General features: G+C 45.9%; 1 protein-coding gene across 2 annotated transcripts in view; it reads left to right on the top strand.

The window, feature by feature from the left end:
* Positions 1 to 23,055, top strand: part of LOC135522058 (glutamate receptor ionotropic, kainate 2-like) — a 276,893-nt gene that overhangs the window by 110,452 nt on the left and 143,386 nt on the right. For both annotated transcript variants that reach the window (XM_064947973.1, XM_064947974.1), the window contains exon 7: positions 6 to 179. In XM_064947973.1, coding sequence (XP_064804045.1) covers positions 6 to 179 — 174 coding nt within the window. The remainder of the gene's footprint in view (positions 1 to 5; positions 180 to 23,055) is intronic.

Below are 23,055 nucleotides of genomic sequence, written 5' to 3'. Positions count from 1 at the left end.
GTCAGGACCTGTTTGCGCTGGACGTGGAGGCCTACCGTTACAGTGGGGTGAACATGACTGGCTTTAGGATCCTGAATACGGAGAACAGCCAAGTGGCCTCCATCATAGAGAAGTGGTCCATGGAACGCCTGCAGGCCCCGCCCAAACCTGACTCTGGCCTACTGGACGGCTTCATGACGGTGAGTCATCACTACAGCTACAGTATGAGGCCAATCGGAAATAGCGCCCTATTTGCTGACCTCTGTTCCCTATAGCTTTTAGTCCATTTCGGACGCAGAAGCTACTATGATTGGGCTGTATGTCTATAACTCTTTGTTGCTCTGCTCTTCTGCAAAGTTACGTATATTTGTAAGTCGCTCTGGATTTGTAAGCTTTTAGTCCATTTCGGACGCAGAAGCTACTATGATTGGGCTGTATGTCTATAACTCTTTGTTGCTCTGCTCTTCTGCAAAGTTACGTATATTTGTAAGTCGCTCTGGATAAGAGCGTCTGCTAAATGACTTAAATGTAAATGTAATTATTACTATGGAATAGAGACTTGTGCTGAAAGTGTTACTGCTGTGTGGCAGAGAAATCCATTCCACCATTTTAAATATCACATTAGACGTTTGATGGAGTAAGGCAGGAATGTTGTTTGGACGTAGACTATGCTTTCTCTGTGTGTGACTGTTGCTAATGCATTAGCCGTTAGTGAAACAGCCATGCTGTGAGCATCACCTTCCTGTGAGCATCCGGCCTGTCCCAGAGGACTGAAACACACAACCTCCTGGGTCCCTGGGCTCTGAGCCCTGTGTGATAACGTGGCTCCTGTTGCATGGATCCAACCCCTCTCTGATAACAGCACACAGCCAGTAATGACTGTTCTGCAGCAGTCCTGCTACACCGCTACTCTCTCTTATCTGGAAGCACTGCCAAAATATGAACTCACCAGAGACAAGGAGAGAGGGAGGACAGGGAGGGTGAGAGAGCGAGCGTGAGAGAGATGGAGAGAAAGGGAGAGAGATGACTGGAATTAGGGTTCCAGATTCATTCCAACACAACTGTTAAGGTGCTAAAAGTAACATATGGCTGGACTGACTTGTCATATTCCAGTTGGAGGGAAGCGGATGCTGGCTGGGGGTTGATAGCTGTGGCTTGCCACTGGAGGATAGAGAGCTTCCTTGCTGAGGAGTTAGTTCCAGGGTTGTACTGTATCTTAGACCTGTTTGCCTCTTTGTAACAGTCTTCTGTTGGATTAGTGGGTCAGTTGGTGGTGCTTCTCTCTGGAGGCCTCCAATAGACTGGTGGCAGTTGATGTATTTCTCTGACACATAGTCAATTGAAACCTAAGGAATCAACTGACTTGGTGCTTCGCCCTCCACACACATGTACATAAATTAGCTCTCTCAGATCAATAGACTATATGTAGTGGAAAGGACAACTGCAAAGCCCTCTATCAGCTGTTTGTGTTCCCATCTGTTCCTTATGTAGTCTATAAGGCTGGATGAGTCTTACTTCATAAGACTGTTGTTTTTGGATCAGAGGCATCAGAAGATTTATTCCAGGGGAGGTACTGTGCTCTGACCCCGCTCATCAGGGAATTAATGGCGTAGTTGGAAGGCGGGGATTGATTCATTAGACAAATGGCAATCAGTCAGCAGCTAATGCATATTGACATGGCGAAAGGTTCCGTAAACGTTTGATTAACGGCTTCATTTGTGAGCTGTATTTACAGTCTTGTGTCCTTAAGTACTGAACCGCTGATGTAACTTATGGACTGGCGATCGTGACAGATTACACCCAGAGCAATACAAAGACTCAGCTATTTTTATACAGCTCTTTGTTTTGGGCCCACTGCTTTCAAAGTTTATTGTTTGAAACACTATGTGTGTTTGTGTATGGATGGATATATGTTGGAAAGAATGGAGAGTAGATGGAGAACAGGCAAAGTCATATCCACCAAAAAGGGTGAAGAGGTAGACAAATCCTGGTCCAAGCACCAGGTTTTTAAAACAACTTTTAACACGTTGGATTTGACTTTTCTGTGTGATTTAATCCCTGTTCCTCTCCTGCTGTTTGATCTGCAGAACAGAGCACTCTGAGAGATTAGAGAGAGGTGGTCCTCTCCCACCTAGCTTGGCTACAGCCTTGTTATTTCGGCTTAAATTGATCTCGGTGCCTGCCTTATTTGGCTGTGACTCACGAAAGATTCCTGTCGCCTGTAAAACCTCAGAAACAAACCCCAGTGCCAAAGAGGATAATGATCAAACTGCCAAATTTTTCACCCCAAGATGTGATTTTTTCTCCTTCTTCAATTTTTTTCTAGATTTGTTTGTGTGCTGCAATGCTGAATGGTAAAGCTGAATTCTGCACCTCATTCCTTTATGCTACAATTAATCTTCCTTTGGAGAAGGAAGTCCTGCTCTGTCACGGCTTAACACGCATAATGAAAATGACCTAACAAGCCCTACAGGTTCATTAGCATAATTTCGCCTGCTTGCTAATTGCTTTAGCTTCTGTCTGTTTCACTCTGAGGCGGCTAGGCTAATCTCGAGGAGATTCCCAAAACACCCAGGCATGACCATACATCCTACAATTTATCTCCCTGTCTTGAGTTGGAGAGGGGAGGCATTACTTTTTAACCAGCTCTCTCTTTGGGTCAGGGCAGATACATAACCCCACGATTTGAATATAGTTGGCCACTGTTTTGTTTAAGTCAGGGGTTTGAGGATAAAAGGGTGTTCCTGTAATGGAAACCTAGCAACCACACCATCGGTAATCATACCAATACTATCCTATGAAGAACGATAGACATAGATCCAGGGCAAATTCAAATGGACACGTCTGTGCTACTGGGTGGGTTGCCATTTTGTGATTTGCAGCTAGGCTATCATTACATGTCCGGCCATGGGAAATACTTCTCAATAACAGCAGTCAAACACACATGTGGAATCACATTACTCAACCATCACTCAAACAGCCACATACATCATATAGCAGACTGAAAGACTGACAGAAACACTTCCAGATGTGAAGAATGAAACCAGACATAGAAACAGTATCGAGACAGAGAGAAAGAGACTGGTTGAATGAAGAAGGAGAAAGATTGAGAAAATGGAGGAGAGGAGAGAGGAGAGAGAGAGAGAGAGAGAGAGAGGGGGAGAGAGAGAGAGAGAAAGAGAAAGAGAGAGAGAGAACAGTGTGGAGAGATTGAGAGAATAATTATTCTGTGCTCTCTTAGCCGTCCCCTCGGCTCAGCGCCTTGTCCTGATCGACCTGTCTATCACGCCGTCACCATGGCATCTCCGGGGTGATCTCCCTGAGTTGCAGCTAGGGGCGGAGAACATGGCTGCTGCTGACCCTGGACAGCTTGCAGGCTGCTGGACAAGCCCTGAACACACCTGAACAGGGGAGCTGACCCTGGACAGTCCCTGAACAGACCCTGGACAGACCATGGACAGACCCTGGACAGACCCTGGACAGTCCCTGGACAGACCCTGGACAGACCCTGGACAGTCCCTGGACAGTCCCTGGACAGTCACTGGACAGACCCTGGACAGACCCTGGACAGTCCCTGGACAGACCCTGGACAGACCCTGGACAGTCCCTGGACAGACCCTGGACAGACCCTGGACAGTCCCTGGACAGACCCTGGACAGACCCTGGACAGTCCCTGGACAGTCACTGGACAGACCCTGGACAGACCCTGGACAGACCCTGGACAGTCCCTGGACAGACCCTGGACAGTCCCTGGACAGACCCTGGACAGACCCTGGACAGTCTCTGGACAGACCCTGGACAGTCCCTGGACAGACCCTGGACAGTCCCTGGACAGACCCTGGACAGACCCTGGACAGTCTCTGGACAGACCCTGGACAGTCCCTGGACAGACCCTGGACAGTCTCTGGACAGACCCTGGACAGACTCTGGACAGACCCTGGACAGTCCCTGGACAGACCCTGGGATAAGACACGTTTTATTCCAGTACTATGACAACCCTCCAATAGAAGTGGGAGCTACTATATGGGAGTGAGCGATATTTCTTTAGCAGATATTGGCATCCTCTTCAGTCTTGGTTTTGTAATGAACCCCATTTGAACTTAATTTCTCCACCCCACAGATGAAGCTCCTCCATCTAAGCTGCGGCCGTCTGCCTCTCTCTGTATTTCAGGCCAGCTCGTTCTTTTTGTGGCTGAGGGTCGTGGATTTGGGATTTGGCGCTGCATCTGTCCACATGCGGGGAGAGGAATTTGGAAGTGGAGTATGCGTGGGCATTATTCTGGCAGCTGGTTGGCATGTGTGGTAGCTGGCAGGGACAAGCAGTGCCCCCCTCTTATACCAAGGCCAGAGGCTCTACTGCTGCTGAGATGCCGCAAAACTAGACCATTCTCATCCTTTATCCTATTCAATACCTCTGCAAAGCACACACTGTGTGGTTTTAGGTCTTCCTATTGGATTACCATTTCACAAGCTTTTACTAGATTATACCACAACATTTATTGAAACATCTTGAATCTGATTGGTTAGAAATCCTATTCTTTAGTCCAATCAGTGGAAGCAGACCATAGCCCACTTAAAACTTAGATTTATAAATAAAGTAGTATGTGTGTCCATTTTGTGTTCTGGCTGAGCTGCTGTCATTTGTTGTTGGCGCTGTGGTGGCTGTGTGTAGCATGCTGGTGGTGTGTGTGGGTTTGTGTATGCAGGTGTGTGTTTTATAGCGTGTGTGTGTGTGTGTGTGTGTGTGTGTGTGTGTGTGTGTGTGTGTGTGTGTGTTTGTGTGGAAGCGTAGCCGCTGTCACGTAAGTGTGCACAGACACGGGGCTGCATTAATAACTATGTGCCCCACGGTATCGCCGCCAGGTATCAGCATAGACAGGTGTCCCTGGAGATGGGTTACTACGGAAACAGAGTGATAATCTAGATTTTGGAAACAGGGCTGGCATTTCGTCCTCCCCCAATCCCCCATCCCCCCATTCTGACACTCTCCTCTCCTCTCCTCTCCTCTCCTCTCCTCTCCTCTCCTCTCCTCTCCTCTCCTCTCCTCTCCTCTCCTCTCCTCTCCTCTCCTCTCCTCTATTCCCCTTCTCCTTTTCACCATCACCCTCTCCTCCATCCACCCCACTCCTCTCTTCTCCTCTATCCCCTTTCCTGTTTCCCTCTCCTCAACACCCTCTCCTCTCCCTCAGGATCGGCAGGTAGCCTAGTGGTTAAGAGCGTTGGGCCAGTAACCATTCTGCCCTTGAGTGATGCAGTTAACCCCCAACAGCGGATTAAGGCAGCCCAACGCACTGCTCTGATTCAGAGGGGTTGGGTTAAATGTGAAAGACACACACAACTGACTTGATCTCCTCTCCTCCAGGGACTGCTGCCAGCTCCACATATCATCCCATTGTTCCCCTGAGAACTATGAGCCATGTTACTCTCTCCCACTATCAAACTTCTACTCTCAGTCTGAAATGTGAAAAATCTCTATGTTAAGCATCTGACTCTATATCTAACTCTTATAATCCCCCCTCCCTCTCCTTTCCTCATCCTCCTACTCCTTTCCTTATCCTAAATCTCCTTTCCTCATCCTCCCTCTCCTTTCCTCATCCCTCCTCTCCTTTCCTCATCCTCATCTTCCCTCTCCTTTCCTCATCCTTTCTCTCCTTTCCTCATCCTCATCTTCCCTCTCCTTTCCTCATCCTTCCCCTCCTTTCCTCATCATCCCACTCCTTTCCTCATCCTCCCTCTCCTTTCCTCATCCTCCCTCTCCTTTCCTCATCCTCCCTGTCATTTTCTCATCATCCTTCTCCTTTTCAAAATGTCCCTGTCTTTTAAGTGTTTCTGGGAGTGACGTTGCATCTGTAATGAGCTGCTGGTCTCAGACCGACTCAACTCCAGTCAGCGTCACGAGCCATCGTTACATCAGTTACCCACAGTGCACTGCTCCCAGCCATGTGCTGCACCCTGATTAAACACAGCGACAGTCGCAGATCTCTAGAGCCAGAGTTACTGTAGATCCAACACTGACGAGAGCTCATAGAGAGGCGGGTAGAGGGAAGGCGAGAGAGAGAGAGAGAGAGAGAGAGAGAGAGAGAGAGAGGGAAAAGAAGAAAGAGAAGGAAAAGAAGAAAGAGAAAGAGAGAGAGAGAGAGAAGGAAAGAAGAAAGAGAAAGAGAGAGAGAGAAGGAAAAGAAGAAAGAAAGAGAAAGAGAGAGAGAGAAGGAAAGGAAGAAAGAGAGAGAGAGGGAGAGGGATAGAGAAAGAGGGACAGGGAAGAAGATGTATATATATGAGAGACAGAAAGTATATATATATATATATGAGAGAGAGGAAGTATATATATATGTATATATATGAGAGAGAGAAAGCAAGGGAGAAAGAGAGAGAGAAAGGAAGAGAGATAGCGAGAGAGAGAAAGGAAGAGAGATAGCGAGAGAGAAAGGAAGAGAGATAGCGAGAGAGAGAAAGGAAGAGAGATAGCGAGAGAGAGAAAGGAAGAGAGATAGCGAGAGAGAGAAAGGAAGATGGATGAAAGTAAAGCTGGAAATAAAGCAACGATTGACATTGCCATGTCTATAGAGTAAGTGAAGAGTTTATTTCAAAACGCTTTATCCACCAATTTTTCACATATGTGTTTTTTTCATCAGAAATGATTGCTTATGGGTATAATCATGTGTCAACTATTTGTGTCAAATATTTATGTTCTCAGATTTTTTATTTGTAGATTTTAGATGTGTATTAAAATGTTTTTTTTTTTGCAAAACAATATATATCCATTGTTTAGCTAGAATGGAATGTTTGTATCCTGTATATTTGACTGTGATATGTGGTTGTCTCACCTAGCTTTCTTAAGGTCAAGTCGCTCTGCATAAGAGCATCTGCTAAATGACTTAAATGTCAAATGTTAACAGTTTACATAATAGATCTCATGTTGCTATATTGATTCATTTATAAAACAAATATTGATGTTACAAATGTATCATTTGTACAGTTCTTTAAAAAATGTAGTTATTTGTTACATTTGACTGTGTAAAACCTACTGTAGCAGGTACTAGTTATCTGAGCGGATATATAGCGTTTTGCAAAAACACTTTATTTTTCTCTCTGATATGAAACCATCAAGTGATAGGTTTCAAACAACTATATATCTGTCATTGAAAAACCCCATGGCATGATTAGATTAGAAAAACCCACCGATCTCTTTCACAAGTTCTTTAATCAATAAAAACGAATTTACCAACATTTCAGAAAATTGAAAATGAGTGTTTTGCAAAGAAACTCTTTAAGTATAGTTCAAGGCTACAGCGTCATAACAGGGCACAGCTTTATAACAGAGAGAGACAGTGGCAGGTAAAGGGATGCACCTTTCCTCCTCTGCAGAACGACCTCAATGTCTTGATGCACTCAAAGCCAGCTCAGTAGAGTCTTGAATCCTATTCCATTTGCTTTGACTTTCATCTAGACAGTATATATACTAACCTTTGTTGAAGGTCATTGTAAACACCAACACATGTCGTATGCCTATCATGTTAGACGTTATTCCAATTTTAAACGTTTCATTTCCGTGTTTGGAATTTTAAACATTTCACTGAAATTGCTGCTCGTATCATTTCACATATATTTCAGCCACATCCTGTATAACCGATGCTCATTATAAACATACATATTAAACTGTAGCTCCGCTCAGAGAGCCCTTGGAGCCAATTCCTCTTTTTGCTCATTATCTATCGTTGCTGGGGAAACCACCAGATTCAGTTGAGTGTTTAAGGCTATTATTTCTCCTGATGCTGTGTCTTAGTCACACCAAGCTTGATTCTGCTAGTTAAGCACTCTGGTTCTGCACACGCACGCACGCACTATAGCTCTCTGCTCTGCGGCTTCATGTCTGTAGTCTGCGCTATTCAAGGCTGGCCTGGGCAGCATTTGTATGCCTGACAGAGTGGGGCTCTTTTTAATTGGAAAAGCTCCTCTTAAAGACTTAAAATCTAATTTATGTTCCTGAGAGCTGAGATCAAATGGTACGCAGGAGGGAGGAGGGGGTGAAAGGGGGTGAGGGGGGGGTGGAGGGAGAAGAGAGGGGGAGGAGAGATCACAGGGGGTCGGCTATATGTCTAGTCCACTCAGAGCTGGGTTGGAGAAGGGAGGCTAAAACCCCTTCTCTTTATCACTGTAATACTGTAACCACATTGGACTTCAGAAACTGCAACATTTCAACATCTCACTTCACCCACGCTATGTGTGTGGCACCCCCTTTACTGCACTGGACTGTCAGGACTCATCTCACTTCACCCACACTATGTGTGTGGCACCCCCTTTACTGCACTGGACTGTCAGGACTCATCTCACTTCACCCACACTATGTGTGTGACACCCCCTTTACTGCACTGGACTGTCAGGACTCATCTCACTTCACCCACACTATGTGTGTGGCACCCCCTTTACTGCACTGGACTGTCAGGACTCATCTCACTACACCCACACTATGTGTGTGGCACCCCCTTTACTGCACTGGACTGTCAGGACTCATCTCACTTCACCCACACTATGTGTGTGGCACCCCTTTACTGCACTGGACTGTCAGGACTCATCTCACTTCACCCACACTATGTGTGTGGCACCCCTTTACTGCACTGGACTGTCAGGACTCATCTCACTTCACCCACACTATGTGTGTGGCACCCCCTTACTGCACTGGACTGTCAGGACTCATCTCACTTCACCCACACTATGTGTGTGGCACCCCCTTTACTGCACTGGACTGTCAGGACTCATCTCACTTCACCCACACTATGTGTGTGGCACCCCCTTTACTGCACTGGACTGTCAGGACTCATCTCACTTCACCCACACTATGTGTGTGGCACCCCCTTTACTGCACTGGACTGTCAGGACTCATCTCACTACACCCACACTATGTGTGTGGCACCCCTTTACTGCACTGGACTGTCAGGACTCATCTCACTACACCCACACTATGTGTGTGGCACCCCCTTTACTGCACTGGACTGTCAGGACTCATCTCACTTCACCCACACTATGTGTGTGGCACCCCCTTTACTGCACTGGACTGTCAGGACTCATCTCACTTCACCCACACTATGTGTGTGGCACCCCTTTACTGCACTGGACTGTCAGGACTCATCTCACTTCACCCACACTATGTGTGTGGCACCCCTTTACTGCACTGGACTGTCAGGACTCATCTCACTTCACCCACACTATGTGTGTGGCACCCCTTTACTGCACTGGACTGTCAGGACTCATCTCACTTCACCCACACTATGTGTGTGGCACCCCCTTTACTGCACTGGACTGTCAGGACTCATCTCACTTCACCCACACTATGTGTGTGGCACCCCTTTACTGCACTGGACTGTCAGGACTCATCTCACTACACCCACACTATGTGTGTGGCACCCCCTTTACTGCACTGGACTGTCAGGACTCATCTCACTTCACCCACACTATGTGTGTGGCACCCCCTTTACTGCACTGGACTGTCAGGACTCATCTCACTTCACCCACACTATGTGTGTGGCACTTTACTGCACTGGACTGTCAGGACTCATCTCACTACACCCACACTATGTGTGTGGCACCCCCTTTACTGCACTGGACTGTCAGGACTCATCTCACTTCACCCACACTATGTGTGTGGCACCCCTTTACTGCACTGGACTGTCAGGACTCATCTCACTTCACCCACACTATGTGTGTGGCACCCCCTTTACTGCACTGGACTGTCAGGACTCATCTCACTTCACCCACACTATGTGTGTGGCACCCCTTTACTGCACTGGACTGTCAGGACTCATCTCACTACACCCACACTATGTGTGTGGCACCCCCTTTACTGCACTGGACTGTCAGGACTCATCTCACTACACCCACACTATGTGTGTGGCACCCCCTTTACTGCACCGTCTCACTTCACCCACACTATGTTGTGGCACCCCTTTACTGCACTGGACTGTCAGGACTCATCTCACTTCACCCACACTATGTGTGTGGCACCCCCTTTACTGCACTGGACTGTCAGGACTCATCTCACTTCACCCACACTATGTGTGGCACCCCCTTTACTGCACTGGACTGTCAGGACTCATCTCACTTCACCCACACTATGTGTGTGGCACCCCCTTTACTGCACTGGACTGTCAGGACTCATCTCACTTCACCCACACTATGTGTGTGGCACCCCCCTTTACTGCACTGGACTGTCAGGACTCATCTCACTACACCCACACTATGTGTGTGGCACCCCTTTACTGCACTGGACTGTCAGGACTCATCTCACTTCACCCACACTATGTGTGTGGCACCCCCTTTACTGCACTGGACTGTCAGGACTCATCTCACTTCACCCACACTATGTGTGTGGCACCCCTTTACTGCACTGGACTGTCAGGACTCATCTCACTACACCCACACTATGTGTGTGGCACCCCTTTACTGCACTGGACTGTCAGGACTCATCTCACTTCACCCACACTATGTGTGTGGCACCCCCTTTACTGCACTGGACTGTCAGGACTCATCTCACTTCACCCACACTATGTGTGTGGCACCCCCTTTACTGCACTGGACTGTCAGGACTCATCTCACTTCACCCACACTATGTGTGTGGCACCCCCTTTACTGCACTGGACTGTCAGGACTCATCTCACTTCACCCACACTATGTGTGTGGCACCCCCTTTACTGCACTGGACTGTCAGGACTCATCTCACTTCACCCACACTATGTGTGTGGCACCCCCTTTACTGCACTGGACTGTCAGGACTCATCTCACTTCACCCACACTATGTGTGTGGCACCCCTTTACTGCACTGGACTGTCAGGACTCATCTCACTTCACCCACACTATGTGTGTGGCACTTTACTGCACTGGACTGTCAGGACTCATCTCACTTCACCCACACTATGTGTGTGTCACCCCCTTTACTGCACTGGACTGTCAGGACTCATCTCACTTCACCCACACTATGTGTGTGGCACCCCTTTACTGCACTGGACTGTCAGGACTCATCTCACTTCACCCCACACTATGTGTGTGGCACCCCTTTACTGCACTGGACTGTCAGGACTCATCTCACTTCACCCACACTATGTGTGTGGCACCCCTTTACTGCACTGGACTGTCAGGACTCATCTCACTACACCCACACTATGTGTGTGGCACCCCTTTACTGCACTGGACTGTCAGGACTCATCTCACTACACCCACACTATGTGTGGCACCCCCTTTACTGCACTGGACTGTCAGGACTCATCTCACTTCACCCACACTATGTGTGTGTCACCCCTTTACTGCACTGGACTGTCAGGACTCATCTCACTTCACCCACACTATGTGTGTGGCACCCCTTTACTGCACTGGACTGTCAGGACTCATCTCACTTCACCCACACTATGTGTGTGGCACCCCCTTTACTGCACTGGACTGTCAGGACTCATCTCACTTCACCCACACTATGTGTGTGGCACCCCCTTTACTGCACTGGACTGTCAGGACTCATCTCACTTCACCCACACTATGTGTGTGGCACCCCCTTTACTGCACTGGACTGTCAGGACTCATCTCACTACACCCACACTATGTGTGGCACCCCTTTACTGCACTGGACTGTCAGGACTCATCTCACTACACCCACACTATGTGTGTGGCACCCCCTTTACTGCACTGGACTGTCAGGACTCATCTCACTTCACCCACACTATGTGTGTGGCACCCCCTTTACTGCACTGGACTGTCAGGACTCATCTCACTACACCCACACTATGTGTGTGGCACCCCCTTTACTGCACTGGACTGTCAGGACTCATCTCACTACACACATCTCACTCACATAATCTGAACAGTTTTAACTCGCACACGGTTTATGGTCAGAATGAGCTATATAGATAACACAGATTATGATATTAAACTAATCTAGTTCTCACACAATAATACACATTCAAGTGTTCATTCTCATCAGTAACCACAGCGTTCTCTCAGAATTACCCATGATGCAATGTTTTGATCAAATCAAATTTTATTTGTCACGTACGCCAAATACAACAGGTGTAGGTAGACCTTACAGGGAAATGCTTACTTACAGGCTCTAACCAATAGTGCAAAAAATGGTGTTAAGTGAACAATATGTAAGTAATAAAGAAATAAGAAATAAAACAACAGTAAAAAGACAGGCTGTATACAGTAGAGAGGCTATAGAAGTAGTGAGGCTACATACAGACACCGGTTAGTCAGGCTGATTGAGGTAGTATGTACATGTAGCTATGGTTAAAGTGACTATGCATATATGATGAACAGAGAGTAGCAGTAGAGTAAAAGAGGGGTTGGCGGGTGGTGGGTGGCGGGTGGCGGGACACAATGCAGATAGTCCGTGTAGCCAATGTGCTGGAGCACTGGTTGGTCGGCCCAATTGAGGTAGTATATGTCCATAGTTAAAGTGACTATGCATATATGATAAACAGATAGTAGCAGCAGCGTAAAATGAGGGGTTGGGGGGGGGAACACGATGCAAATAGTCCAGGTAGCCATTTGATTACCTGTTCAGGAGTCTTAAGACTTGGGGGTAACAACTGTTGAGAAGCCTTTTGGTCCTAGACTTGGCACTCCGGTATCTCTTGCCATGCGGTAGTAGAAAGAACAGTCTATGACTGGGGTGGCTGGGGTCTTTGACAATTTTTCGGGCCTTCCTCTGACACCGCCTGGTGTAGAGGTCCTGGGTGGCAGGCAGCTGAGCCCCAGTGATGTACTGGGCCATACGCACTACCCTCTGTAGCACCTTGCGGTCAGAGGCCGAGCAATTACTGTACCAGGCAGTGATGCAACCATGCTCTCAATGTTGCAGCTGTTGAACATTTTGAGGATCTCAGGACCCATGCCAAATCTTTTCAGTCTCCTGAGGGGAAATAGGCTTTGTCGTGCCCTCTTCACGACTGTCTTGGTGTGTTTGGACCAGTTTGTTGTTGATGTGGACACCAAGGAACTTGAAGCTCTCAACCTGCTCCACTACAGCCCTGTCACTGAGAATGGGGGTTGTGCTTGGTTCAGGGATGTAATGTTGCTGTGAGCCACGGGTGAGTCAGTTATAAACCTGCAGCTGCTCAGACATGTACACACACACATGCACATAAACACACATGCACATAAACACACATGCACATAAACACACATGCACATAAACACACATGCACATAAACACACATGCACATAAACACACATGCACATAAACACACATGCACATAAACACACATGCACATAAACACACATGCACATAAACACACATGCACATAAACACACATGCACATAAACACACATGCACATAAACACACATGCACGTACAAAGAGAGCTCAAAAACAAGGCCTCTGGGCTACCTTCCTCCTCTTCAAAACAAAAAGACATCAAGGCAGCCAAAGGGAATCTGATGGCATGGCCTCACTTTGACTCTTTTCTTACCTTGACTGAAAGGTCCTCTCATCAGACAGCTGCTCACAGGGCTTCTGTAGGTGTTATGGAGCAGAGTCATTCTTCTTATATTCAATCCCTTACTTCCAGGATTATAGGCAGGGCCTGGAGGACATTTTCCTACTTGTATGAATGAATTATATTCAACACAAGGTCACAGTCGTTAGAATGCAGGATCGGGTGATGAGCCACCATGATAAACATCTCATGCAAAATTCAATAAGAAAAGACAATACCACAGTCCAGCTTTGCGATGTATATGATCCAATTCACATTTATTCTGGTAATAATACCAAGAATGTGTAAAGAAGTGCTGCAAATATACTGTTAGCCTCACAATGACTGACTCACAAGAGCTGGAGGTTTAGAATAGACTGTCCATTCAAAATCCTCATCCAAATCCCCCTAACAACACATCTCACACACGCCAAGCTAACATTAGACTTATATTAGACATCTGTTATGTAAATGAAAGTTCACTTAAATAACACTACCCTATGGACTGTGGCCAAACAGATGACCTGTCCCATTCAACATTTGGTTACATTTTGAAGTGTAATGTAGTCTTGGATGACCAGTTCAATTCCACATTGATATGGTTCTTAAATGGTCCTGTCATATTGTCCTGAGGGTCAAATAAAGGGTCAGAGTTAATGAAATGGCCCCAGTGCTCCCTCCTTGCAGTCAGTGTCCTCTTATTAAAGAGAGAAAATCAATTAGGCAGATTAACTATTTAGTGACAATCCAGGATCCTATTCCTATTCATTAGGCACCAAACGGAAGAAAACGGACTAAAACGGGGAAGGATCACCAGAACAGGTCCAATCAGAAACGCTTGTTTTTGTTTTCCGTTTAAAAATGTTTTGCGACAGTGTGTCCTAATGAATAGGACCAGGTGTCCAATCTGCCCCGTGGGTCCTGTCTGTATTGGGGTGGGGGAAAGAATGGAGAAGGGGGCTCTAGCAGAAATGAAGAGAGACAATAAAACAGACAGACAGCAAAAAATGTGAAGCAGCTTGATCTTGAGACTCTTCTTCTTCTTACAAGATGGGATTTTCACGGAACATGAAAGCAAACTCACTCAGCTACAGTCAAAGTACCTGAAGGTATAAAAACCAAAGCTTACCTCTTAAATAAATCTTAGAAAGGAACAAACCGTTTTTCTTCATTTTTCTTCCAGTTGCTGCTGCTTTTAGACTACTCCTCCAGTGGGAGTGTGACAGTGCAGTGAAGTGAAAAGGTTTTGCTCAGCCTGCGGCGAATCCTCATGGTAGCAACCTGATGGCAGGCGACGGTGATCTGCTAGACTCTCTGTGTTTGCGTTTGTGTGTGTGTTTGTGAGAGTGTGTGTGTGTGTGTGTGTGTGTGTGTGTGTGTGTGTGTGTGTGTGTGTGTGTGTGTGTGTGTGTGTGTGTGTGTGTGTGTGAGTGTGTGTGTGTGTGTGTGTGTGTGTGTGTGTGTGTGTGTGTGTGTGTGTGTGTGTGTGTGTGTGTGTGTGTGTGTGTGTGTGTGTGTGTGTGTGTGTGTGTGCTGCAACCTCTGGGAGACAAGTCTCTAGTTAGCTGTGAGATGTGAGATCTGTTCAGTGTGGATTACAGGAGAGCAAAGAAGTGAGAGAAGTGGAGTATAAAATTATAGATTTTGTTATTTTCAGAAAGGACCTTAAGAGAGGAGCTAAAATTAGCAGCTGTGTGATGTAATGGGTTTTGACCAACAGCCAACAACATCTTACATCTATTTGTGGGCACAGCTAATAATACAACAACTGCTGCTTGGAGATTTTTATGAGCTTCATCTATGAATCATTCCTGGATCTCTGTGCAGTCAAGAGAGACACATTTGTGTTTCTATGATATTCGTCCACCACACACTGTTCACTTCAAGACAAAACAAGCCACAGGAAGACCGTAGGGAGGATCAAAGAACTCCCCTGAGAGGACAAATAATCCTGCCAGTCCTGGGGTAATTCACACACCCGTTCAGACCTCTGCTCTCCCCGGCTAATTACTTTTACCCTAACTATCACAAATCTCTGCTGTTTTTCAATCAGTTTCCCTGCTCCCTGTTTTAAAGTCATAAAGCCTGATGACTCTCCTCATGAGTTTGGCCATTAAGGAGAAAATAAAATGGACTAGATAATCTGGGTAGAGGAGGTCTGTTTGTATGTGTGTGTGTGTGTGTGTGTGTGTGTGTGTGTGTGTGTGTGTGTGCACCAGGTCTGTCTGTGTGTGTGTGTGTGTGTGTGTGTGTGTGTGTGTGTGTGTGTGTGTGTGTGTGTGTGTGTGTGTGTGTGTGTGTGTGTGTGTGTGTGTGTGTGTGTGTGTGTGTGTGTGTGTGTGTGTGTGTGTGTGTGTGTGTGTGTGTGTGTGTGTGTGTGTGTGTGTGTGTGTGTGTGTGTGTGTGTGCACCAGGTAGGATGACTCTATCAAGTCCCTAATGGAGAAACCCTGCTGGGGGGAGGTACTTGTCGTCTGGAAGAGGGTAGTGAGAGGGAGCACAGACCCACATTACAAGCCCAAATGGCCCTATTGTGAACACGCAGTGGAAAAACTGCCCATGCTAGATTAGATAACCTAGGGCCCTCAACAACAACAATGAGGCTGTGTGTGAGAGAGAGAGAGAGAGAGAGAGAGAGAGAGAGAGAGAGAGGGAACAGAAAGGGAGAAAGTTGGCAAAGAAAGAGAGGGAAAAGACTGGGTGAGAGGCAATGACGATAAATGTGTGACTGAAAACAGATGATTTCCTATTTAACACTCCATTGAGTTCCCCCATTATTCTGGGTCCTGGCTGGAGCCAGGATGGTGGCAGTAGTTTACCCCTGGTTCACAATAACAGCCATCTGCAGCCACACACTGCTGCTTCAATTTCCCCACAATGGAGCCACTGAGAATATCAGACATGCTGCAGTCCACTGGAGAGTGCGTGTACACTGGAGTGTGTGTCTATGTTTGTGTGTGGGTGTGTGTCTGTGTGTCTGTGTGTGTGCACAGTACCCTGCCCGACAGACTAACAGCAATCAACAGCCCACCCATCACCATCTCAGTAATAGGGAGAATGGGTTCAATAGGTGACATTGTCAACATATGTTTTCTGTGGAAATGATCTTGCAGTGAAAATTGGAGGGACTTTTCATTTTCTAGTATGACAAAATAGCATTAAGTAATGGAGGAATAGCGGGAGAGAGGGGAAGAGGGAGAGAGTGGAAGAGGAATAGAGGGAGAGAGGGAGAGAGGGGAAGTGGGAGAGAGGGTGGAAGAGGAATAGAGGGAGAGAGGGGAAGAGGAATAGAGGGAGAGAGGAGAAGAGGGAGAGAAGGAGAGGGGAAGATGAATAGAGGGAGAGAGGGGAAGAGGAAGAGGGGAAGAGGAGAAGAGGGAGAGAAGGGAAGAGGGGTAGAGGGAAGAGAGAGGGGAAGAGGAGAGGGGAGAGAAAGAGAGAGGGGAGAGAGAGAGGGGAAGAGGAGAGAGAGAGAGGGGGAAGAGGAATAGAGGAGAACATTTACATTACATTACATTTAAGGCAGACGCTCTTATCCAGGCGACTTACAGAGGGAATTCAGACATCCAGGGGAAAGCCACTTTACAATAGTGCATCTAAGTCATTAAGGGAGAGGGAGAGAGGACTTATCCTATCCTAGGTATTCCTTGAAGAGGTGGGGTTTCAGGTGTCTCCGGAAGGTGGTGATTGACTCCGCTGTCCTGGTAGCAGAGGGATACTATTGTTCCACCATTGGGGGGCCAGAGCAGCGAACAGTTTTGAGCAGAAGAGGGAGAGAAGGAGAGAGGGGAAGACAGAGAGACGGGAAGAGGAATAGAGGGAGAGAGGGGATGAGGGAGAGAAGGAGAGAGGGGAAGAGGGAGAGAAAGAGAGAGGGAGAGAGCTTTTCATGTTCGCTTCACACACATTGTGTCTGATTCTGGTGTGTGGTAACAGACTGTAATGGTGGACCAGAATTGAATGATTTGTTTTTCCTGTTTAATAAAACCCATAGATCCAGAAACAAATACCAACAGATACCAGGTAGCAGTTTTAATGTGTGCACAAGTCTTAGTAATACTATCACAGTCAAGGAAGGGGAAACACACACATCCATCAGTGTGCTTGGGCGCATGAGCTCGTGAGAGGAGGGAAAAGGAGAGAGAAAGAAGAGAGAGAAAGTGTAACAGAAAGAGAGATAGAAAGAGCAAGAGAGAGACAGAGGGGCAGACAGATATATGGTGGGAGGGAGAAGGAGAGAGAGAAAGAGGGATAGCCAGATGGAGAGATGGTGGGAGATGGGGGAATGTGACACTGAGACTGTGTGGAGGATAATGAGACACAGTGGCAGCCTGGGCCTCGGTATGCTTTAGGACTGTTTGCCAAACAATGAGGCCCTGCAAACCCAATTAAAGGGCAGATTTCCCCCAGGAAGAAAGAAAATGTGAAATTATCCCTGCTTGTTAAAGCTGTCACTTAATTTCAATCAAATTATTACTTATGATCCCAGGGACCTCTCGGCTAATTGTTTTTTTCTCTCTCTCTCCTCTGCTTAGGTTTCAGTGACAGGAAGAGGCTGTTCTGTGTCTGGTGAATGGGTTTATCATAGATAGCAGAGCATTTACTATTAGATGTGTGTCTGACTTTAGGATGAATCATTTCTCTACTGTGGCTTACGGCCAATATTCATTGTAAAGTGAACTACACTGTGAACATTTTTTACAGTGTCAGCAGTAGGGGCTATATTTAGATGGTTGTACTTTGTATTTCTCGATGGCTGATTTTCGAGGTCCACATTTTTCCCTTTTGCATCCGTTTCCTTTTTCATGCGACTTTTCTGTTGGTTATCTTCACTAGGGTAGGGGCCTATCCACCATACAAAGACTTAGGACCCAGTTCACTGAAAAATGAGGGAGATACAGTCTCAGTATGGACATTTCCATTCATCATTATTGATTATTTATGACAAAACAACTTGTTTGGCATGTTTCTACTAACAGTCTTTCAGGCATTGTTTCAGGCTAGCATTTACGATTTCTGCAAAAAAATGAAAATAATGCGTCTGGAGTCATCTCAGATTTTCAAAATATGCTTTTGAACCTACAATCAGTGGCCAGTGGACATTTTTAACCAAATAAATTCATCAGCCATGCTACCGGATCGGGACATGCGCCTTTCAGTTGTTTCGGATTCCTTTCCTGGCAAATTGACTAAGGTGTTTTTCACATATCTCTTCATTGATATGCAGTTCGTGGGAAGCTTGCTTTCCTCTCTGTATCGCATGGAAAAATACTGGCAGGTGACTTTTGCGCACCAATTCGGCGCAGGACACCGGGCGGACACCTGGTAAATGTGGTCTTTATGGTCAATCTTCCAATGAACAAATACGTCCAATTGCAGACACCTTGGGGAAACGACAGAAAGGGTTGTCGCATTCATATAAGGAGACAATGGAAAACAGAGCCTCAAAAATCCTTGTCATTTCCTGGATGCCATCTCATCTTGGTTTTGCCTGAAGCTTTTAAAATATCTTGGTATTTCTGGACATCAGAGTGTTTTCTTTCGAATGGTATCAATTATATGCATGTCGAGCATCTTTTTGTGACAAAATATCTTGTTTAACGTTTTCATCCATTTGGATTACTGGACTGGAAAACGTGCAAACAAAAAGGAGGTAACAAAACACAAACATTTATTGTCTAAATGTTGAGACCTGGGAGTGCCACCAGATGAAGATCATCAAAGGTAAGTGATTCATTTTAATGCTATATCTGACTTTTGTGACACTCTCCTTGGCTGGAAAATTGCTGTATGAGTTTCTGTGGCTAGGTGCAGACCTAACATAATCGCAAAGTGTGCTTTCTCCGTAAAGCCTTTTTGAAATCTGACACAGCGGTTGCATTAAGGATAAGTTTATCTTTATTCGTATGTTTAACACTTGTATCGTTTATCAATGTTTATGATGAGTATTTCTGTAATTTGATGTGGCTCTCTGCACTTTCACCGGATGTTTGTTTGAGACAACATAATCGCATGGTGTGCATTCGCAGTAAAGCATTTTTGAAATCGGACAATGTAGTTGGATTTACAAGAAGTTTCTCTTTAAAATGGTGTATAATACTTGTATGTTTGAGGAATTGTAATTATGGGATTTCTGTTGTTTTGAATTTGGCGCCCTGTGTCCCACTCGTACCAGAGAGGTTATTGAGCTGTCTGCCAAAGCTACATTTTGCTGTTAACAGACAAAGGACTTTAATGTTCCATTGGATTATCACAGTGACATTGTGTTGAGAAACATAAACTGTTGTGGCCTTGTGCTCCACAGAGAGCAATGAGGAGTAAGTAAGTAAGCTATCCATCGACAGACAGAGGTTCTAATGTAGCTGACTACAGTGACATAGAGCTGCTATCCATCGACAGACAGAGGTTCTAATGTAGCTGACTACAGTGACATAGAGCTGCTATCCATCGACAGACAGAGGTTCTAATGTAGCTGACTACAGTGACATAGAGCTGCTATCCATAGACAGACAGAGGTTCTAATGTAGCTGACTACAGTGACATAGAGCTGCTATCCATAGACATACAGAGGTTCTAATGTAGCTGACTACAGTGACATAGAGCTGCTATCCATAGACAGACAGAGGTTCTAATGTAGCTGCCTACAGTGACATAGAGCTGCTATCCATAGACAGACAGAGGTTCTAATGTAGCTGACTACAGTGACATAGAGCTGCTATCCATAGACAGACAGAGGTTCTAATGTAGCTGCCTACAGTGACATAGAGCTGCTATCCATAGACAGATTTTAAGGCTTTAAGGTTGTTGACTCCCAGCCTGGAGATCAGAGTGATATCAACTTACCAACTTTACCAACAACATTTGTTCGCACCGCCACACAGGGCATTTGATCTGATTCCAGAGGCCGACCCAAAACAACGTCGCCACAGAAGAGGTAGACGGAGCGGCCTTCTGGTCAGACTTTGGAGGCACGCACACCACCCACTGCTTCCGAGAATTCAACTCGCTAATGTCCAGTCTCTAGATAACAAGGTAGACGAAATTAGGGCTAGGGTTGCTTTCCAGAGAGACATCAGGGATTGTAACATACTCTGTTTCACGGAAACATGGATCTCTCGGGATATGTTGTCGGAGTCGGTACAGCCCCCAGGATTCTTTATGCGTTGCGCCAACATAAATACCATCTCTCTGGGAAGAAGAAGGGCGGTGGTGTATGCTTCATGATTAATGACTCATGGTGTAATCGTAACAATATACAGGAGCTCAAGTCCTTTTGTTCACCTGACCTAGAATTCCTTACACTCAAATGCCGACCTTATTATCTTCCAAGATAATTCTCGCCGGTTATTGTCACAGCCGTGTATATCACCCTCAAGCCAATACCACGACGGCCCTCAAGGAATTTCACGGGACTCTATGTGTCACACCCTGACCATAGTTTGCTTTGTATGTTTCTATGTTTTGTTTGGTCAGGGTGTGATCTGAGTGGGCATTCTATGTTACATGTATAGTTTGTCTATTTCTATGTTTGGCCTAATATGGTTCTCAATCAGAGGCAGGTGTTAGTCATTGTCTCTGATTGGGAACCATATTTAGGTAGCCTGTTTGGTGTTGGGTTTTGTGGGTGATTGTTCCTGTCTCTGTGTTTGCACCAGATAGGGCTGTTTAGGTTTTCTCACGTTTATTGTTTTGTTAGTCTATTCATGTATAGTTTTCTTTATTAAAGAACCGCCTCTCCTTCACCTCAAGAAAACCGTTACACTATGCAAACTGGGAACCATATATCCTGAGGCTGCATTTATTGGACCTGGGGATTTTAACAAAGCATTTGAGAACAAGGCTACCAAAACTCTATCAGCATATTGATTGTAGCACTCATGCGGGCAATACACTGGATAACTGCTACTCTAACTTCCGCGAAGCATACAAGGCCCTCCCCTGCCCTCCTTTCGGCCAATCTGACCATGACTCCATTTTACTCCTCCCCTCCTATAAGAAGAAACTCAAACAGGATGTACCCATGACAAGAACAATTCAGCACTGGTCTGACTAATCTGAGTCCATGCTTCAAGTTTGTTTTGATCATGCGGACTGGGACATGTTCCAGGGAGCCTCAGAGAATAATATTGATTTATATGCTGATTCGGTGAGTGAGTTTATAAGAAAGTGCATTGGAGATGTTGTACCCACTGTGACTATTAAAACCTACTCTAACTAGAAACCGTGGATAGATGGCAGCATTCGCGCAAAACTGAAAGTGCCTCTTCAACCTCAGGAGGCTGAAGAAATTTGGCTTGCCACCTAAAACCCTCAAACTTTTACAGATGCACAATTGAGAGCATCCTGTCGGGCTGTATCACCACCTGGTATGGCAACTGTACCACCCACAACCGCATGGCTCTCCAGAGGGTTGTGCAGGTCTGCACAACACATCACCGGGGGCAAACTACCTGCCCTCCAGGACACCTACACCACCCAATGTCACAGGGAGGCCAAAAAGATCCTCAAGGACAACAACCACCCGAGCCACTGCCTGTTCAACCCGCTACCATCCAGAAGGCGAGGTCAGTATAGGTGCATCAAAGCTGGGACCAAGAGACTGAAAAACAGCTTCTGGCCACCAGACTGTTAAACAGCCGTCACTAACACAGAGAGGCTGCTGCCTACATACAGACTTGAAATTATTGGCCACTCTAACAAATGGATCACTAGTCACTTTATTAATGCCACTTTAATAATGTTTACATATCTTGCATTACTCTTCCAATATGTATATACTGTATTTTATACCATCTATTGCATCTTGCCTATGCCGCTCGGTCATTGTGCATCCATATATTTATATGTATATATTCTTATCCCATCCCTTAGATCTTTGTGTATTAGGTAGTTTTGTGGAATATTTAGATTGCTTGTTAGATATTACTGCACTGTCGGAACTTGAAGCACAAGCATTTTGCTACACTCGCAATAACATCTGCTAACCATGTGTATGTGACCAATATAATGTGATTTGATTTGATTGTATCACTAATGAAAGTCTGTGATTTAATATGGAGGAAGAAGAGCAGATCAGTTGCTGTGAATGAGCACTGTTTTGCTATTGAGAGGAAAGGCCTTCCTGAAAGCCACATAGAGCTACGTTGCAGCAAGAAATTAACACTATTGTCACGGTTTTCATATGGTGAAGGAGAGTCGGACCAAACTGCAGCGTGTCTATTGTGATCCATGTTTAATAAAACAAATGTAACACGAATCAATACAAAACACTACAAAACAAAACAAACGAAAATGAAAACCGAAACAGCCTAAACTGGTGTCAACTAACACAGCACAAGGACATCAAGACACTAAGGACAATCACCCACGACAAACTCAAAGAATATGGCTGCCTAAATATGGTTCCCAATCAGAGACAACAATAAGCACCTGCCTCTGATTGAGAACCACTCCAGACAGCCATAGACTTTGCTAGATAACCCCACTAGCTACAATCCCAAATACATACACACCAAAACCCCAAGACAAAACACACCACAATACAAAAACTCCATGCCACATCCTGGCCTGACCCAATACATGAAGAAAAACACAAAATACTTAGACCAGGGCGTGAC

Source organism: Oncorhynchus masou, chromosome 30 (assembly GCF_036934945.1).
Source record: "Oncorhynchus masou masou isolate Uvic2021 chromosome 30, UVic_Omas_1.1, whole genome shotgun sequence".
NCBI classification, from domain to species: domain Eukaryota; kingdom Metazoa; phylum Chordata; class Actinopteri; order Salmoniformes; family Salmonidae; genus Oncorhynchus; species Oncorhynchus masou.
Note: the sequence above shows the minus strand (reverse complement) of the source record. Positions and strands in the feature narration are given on the sequence as shown.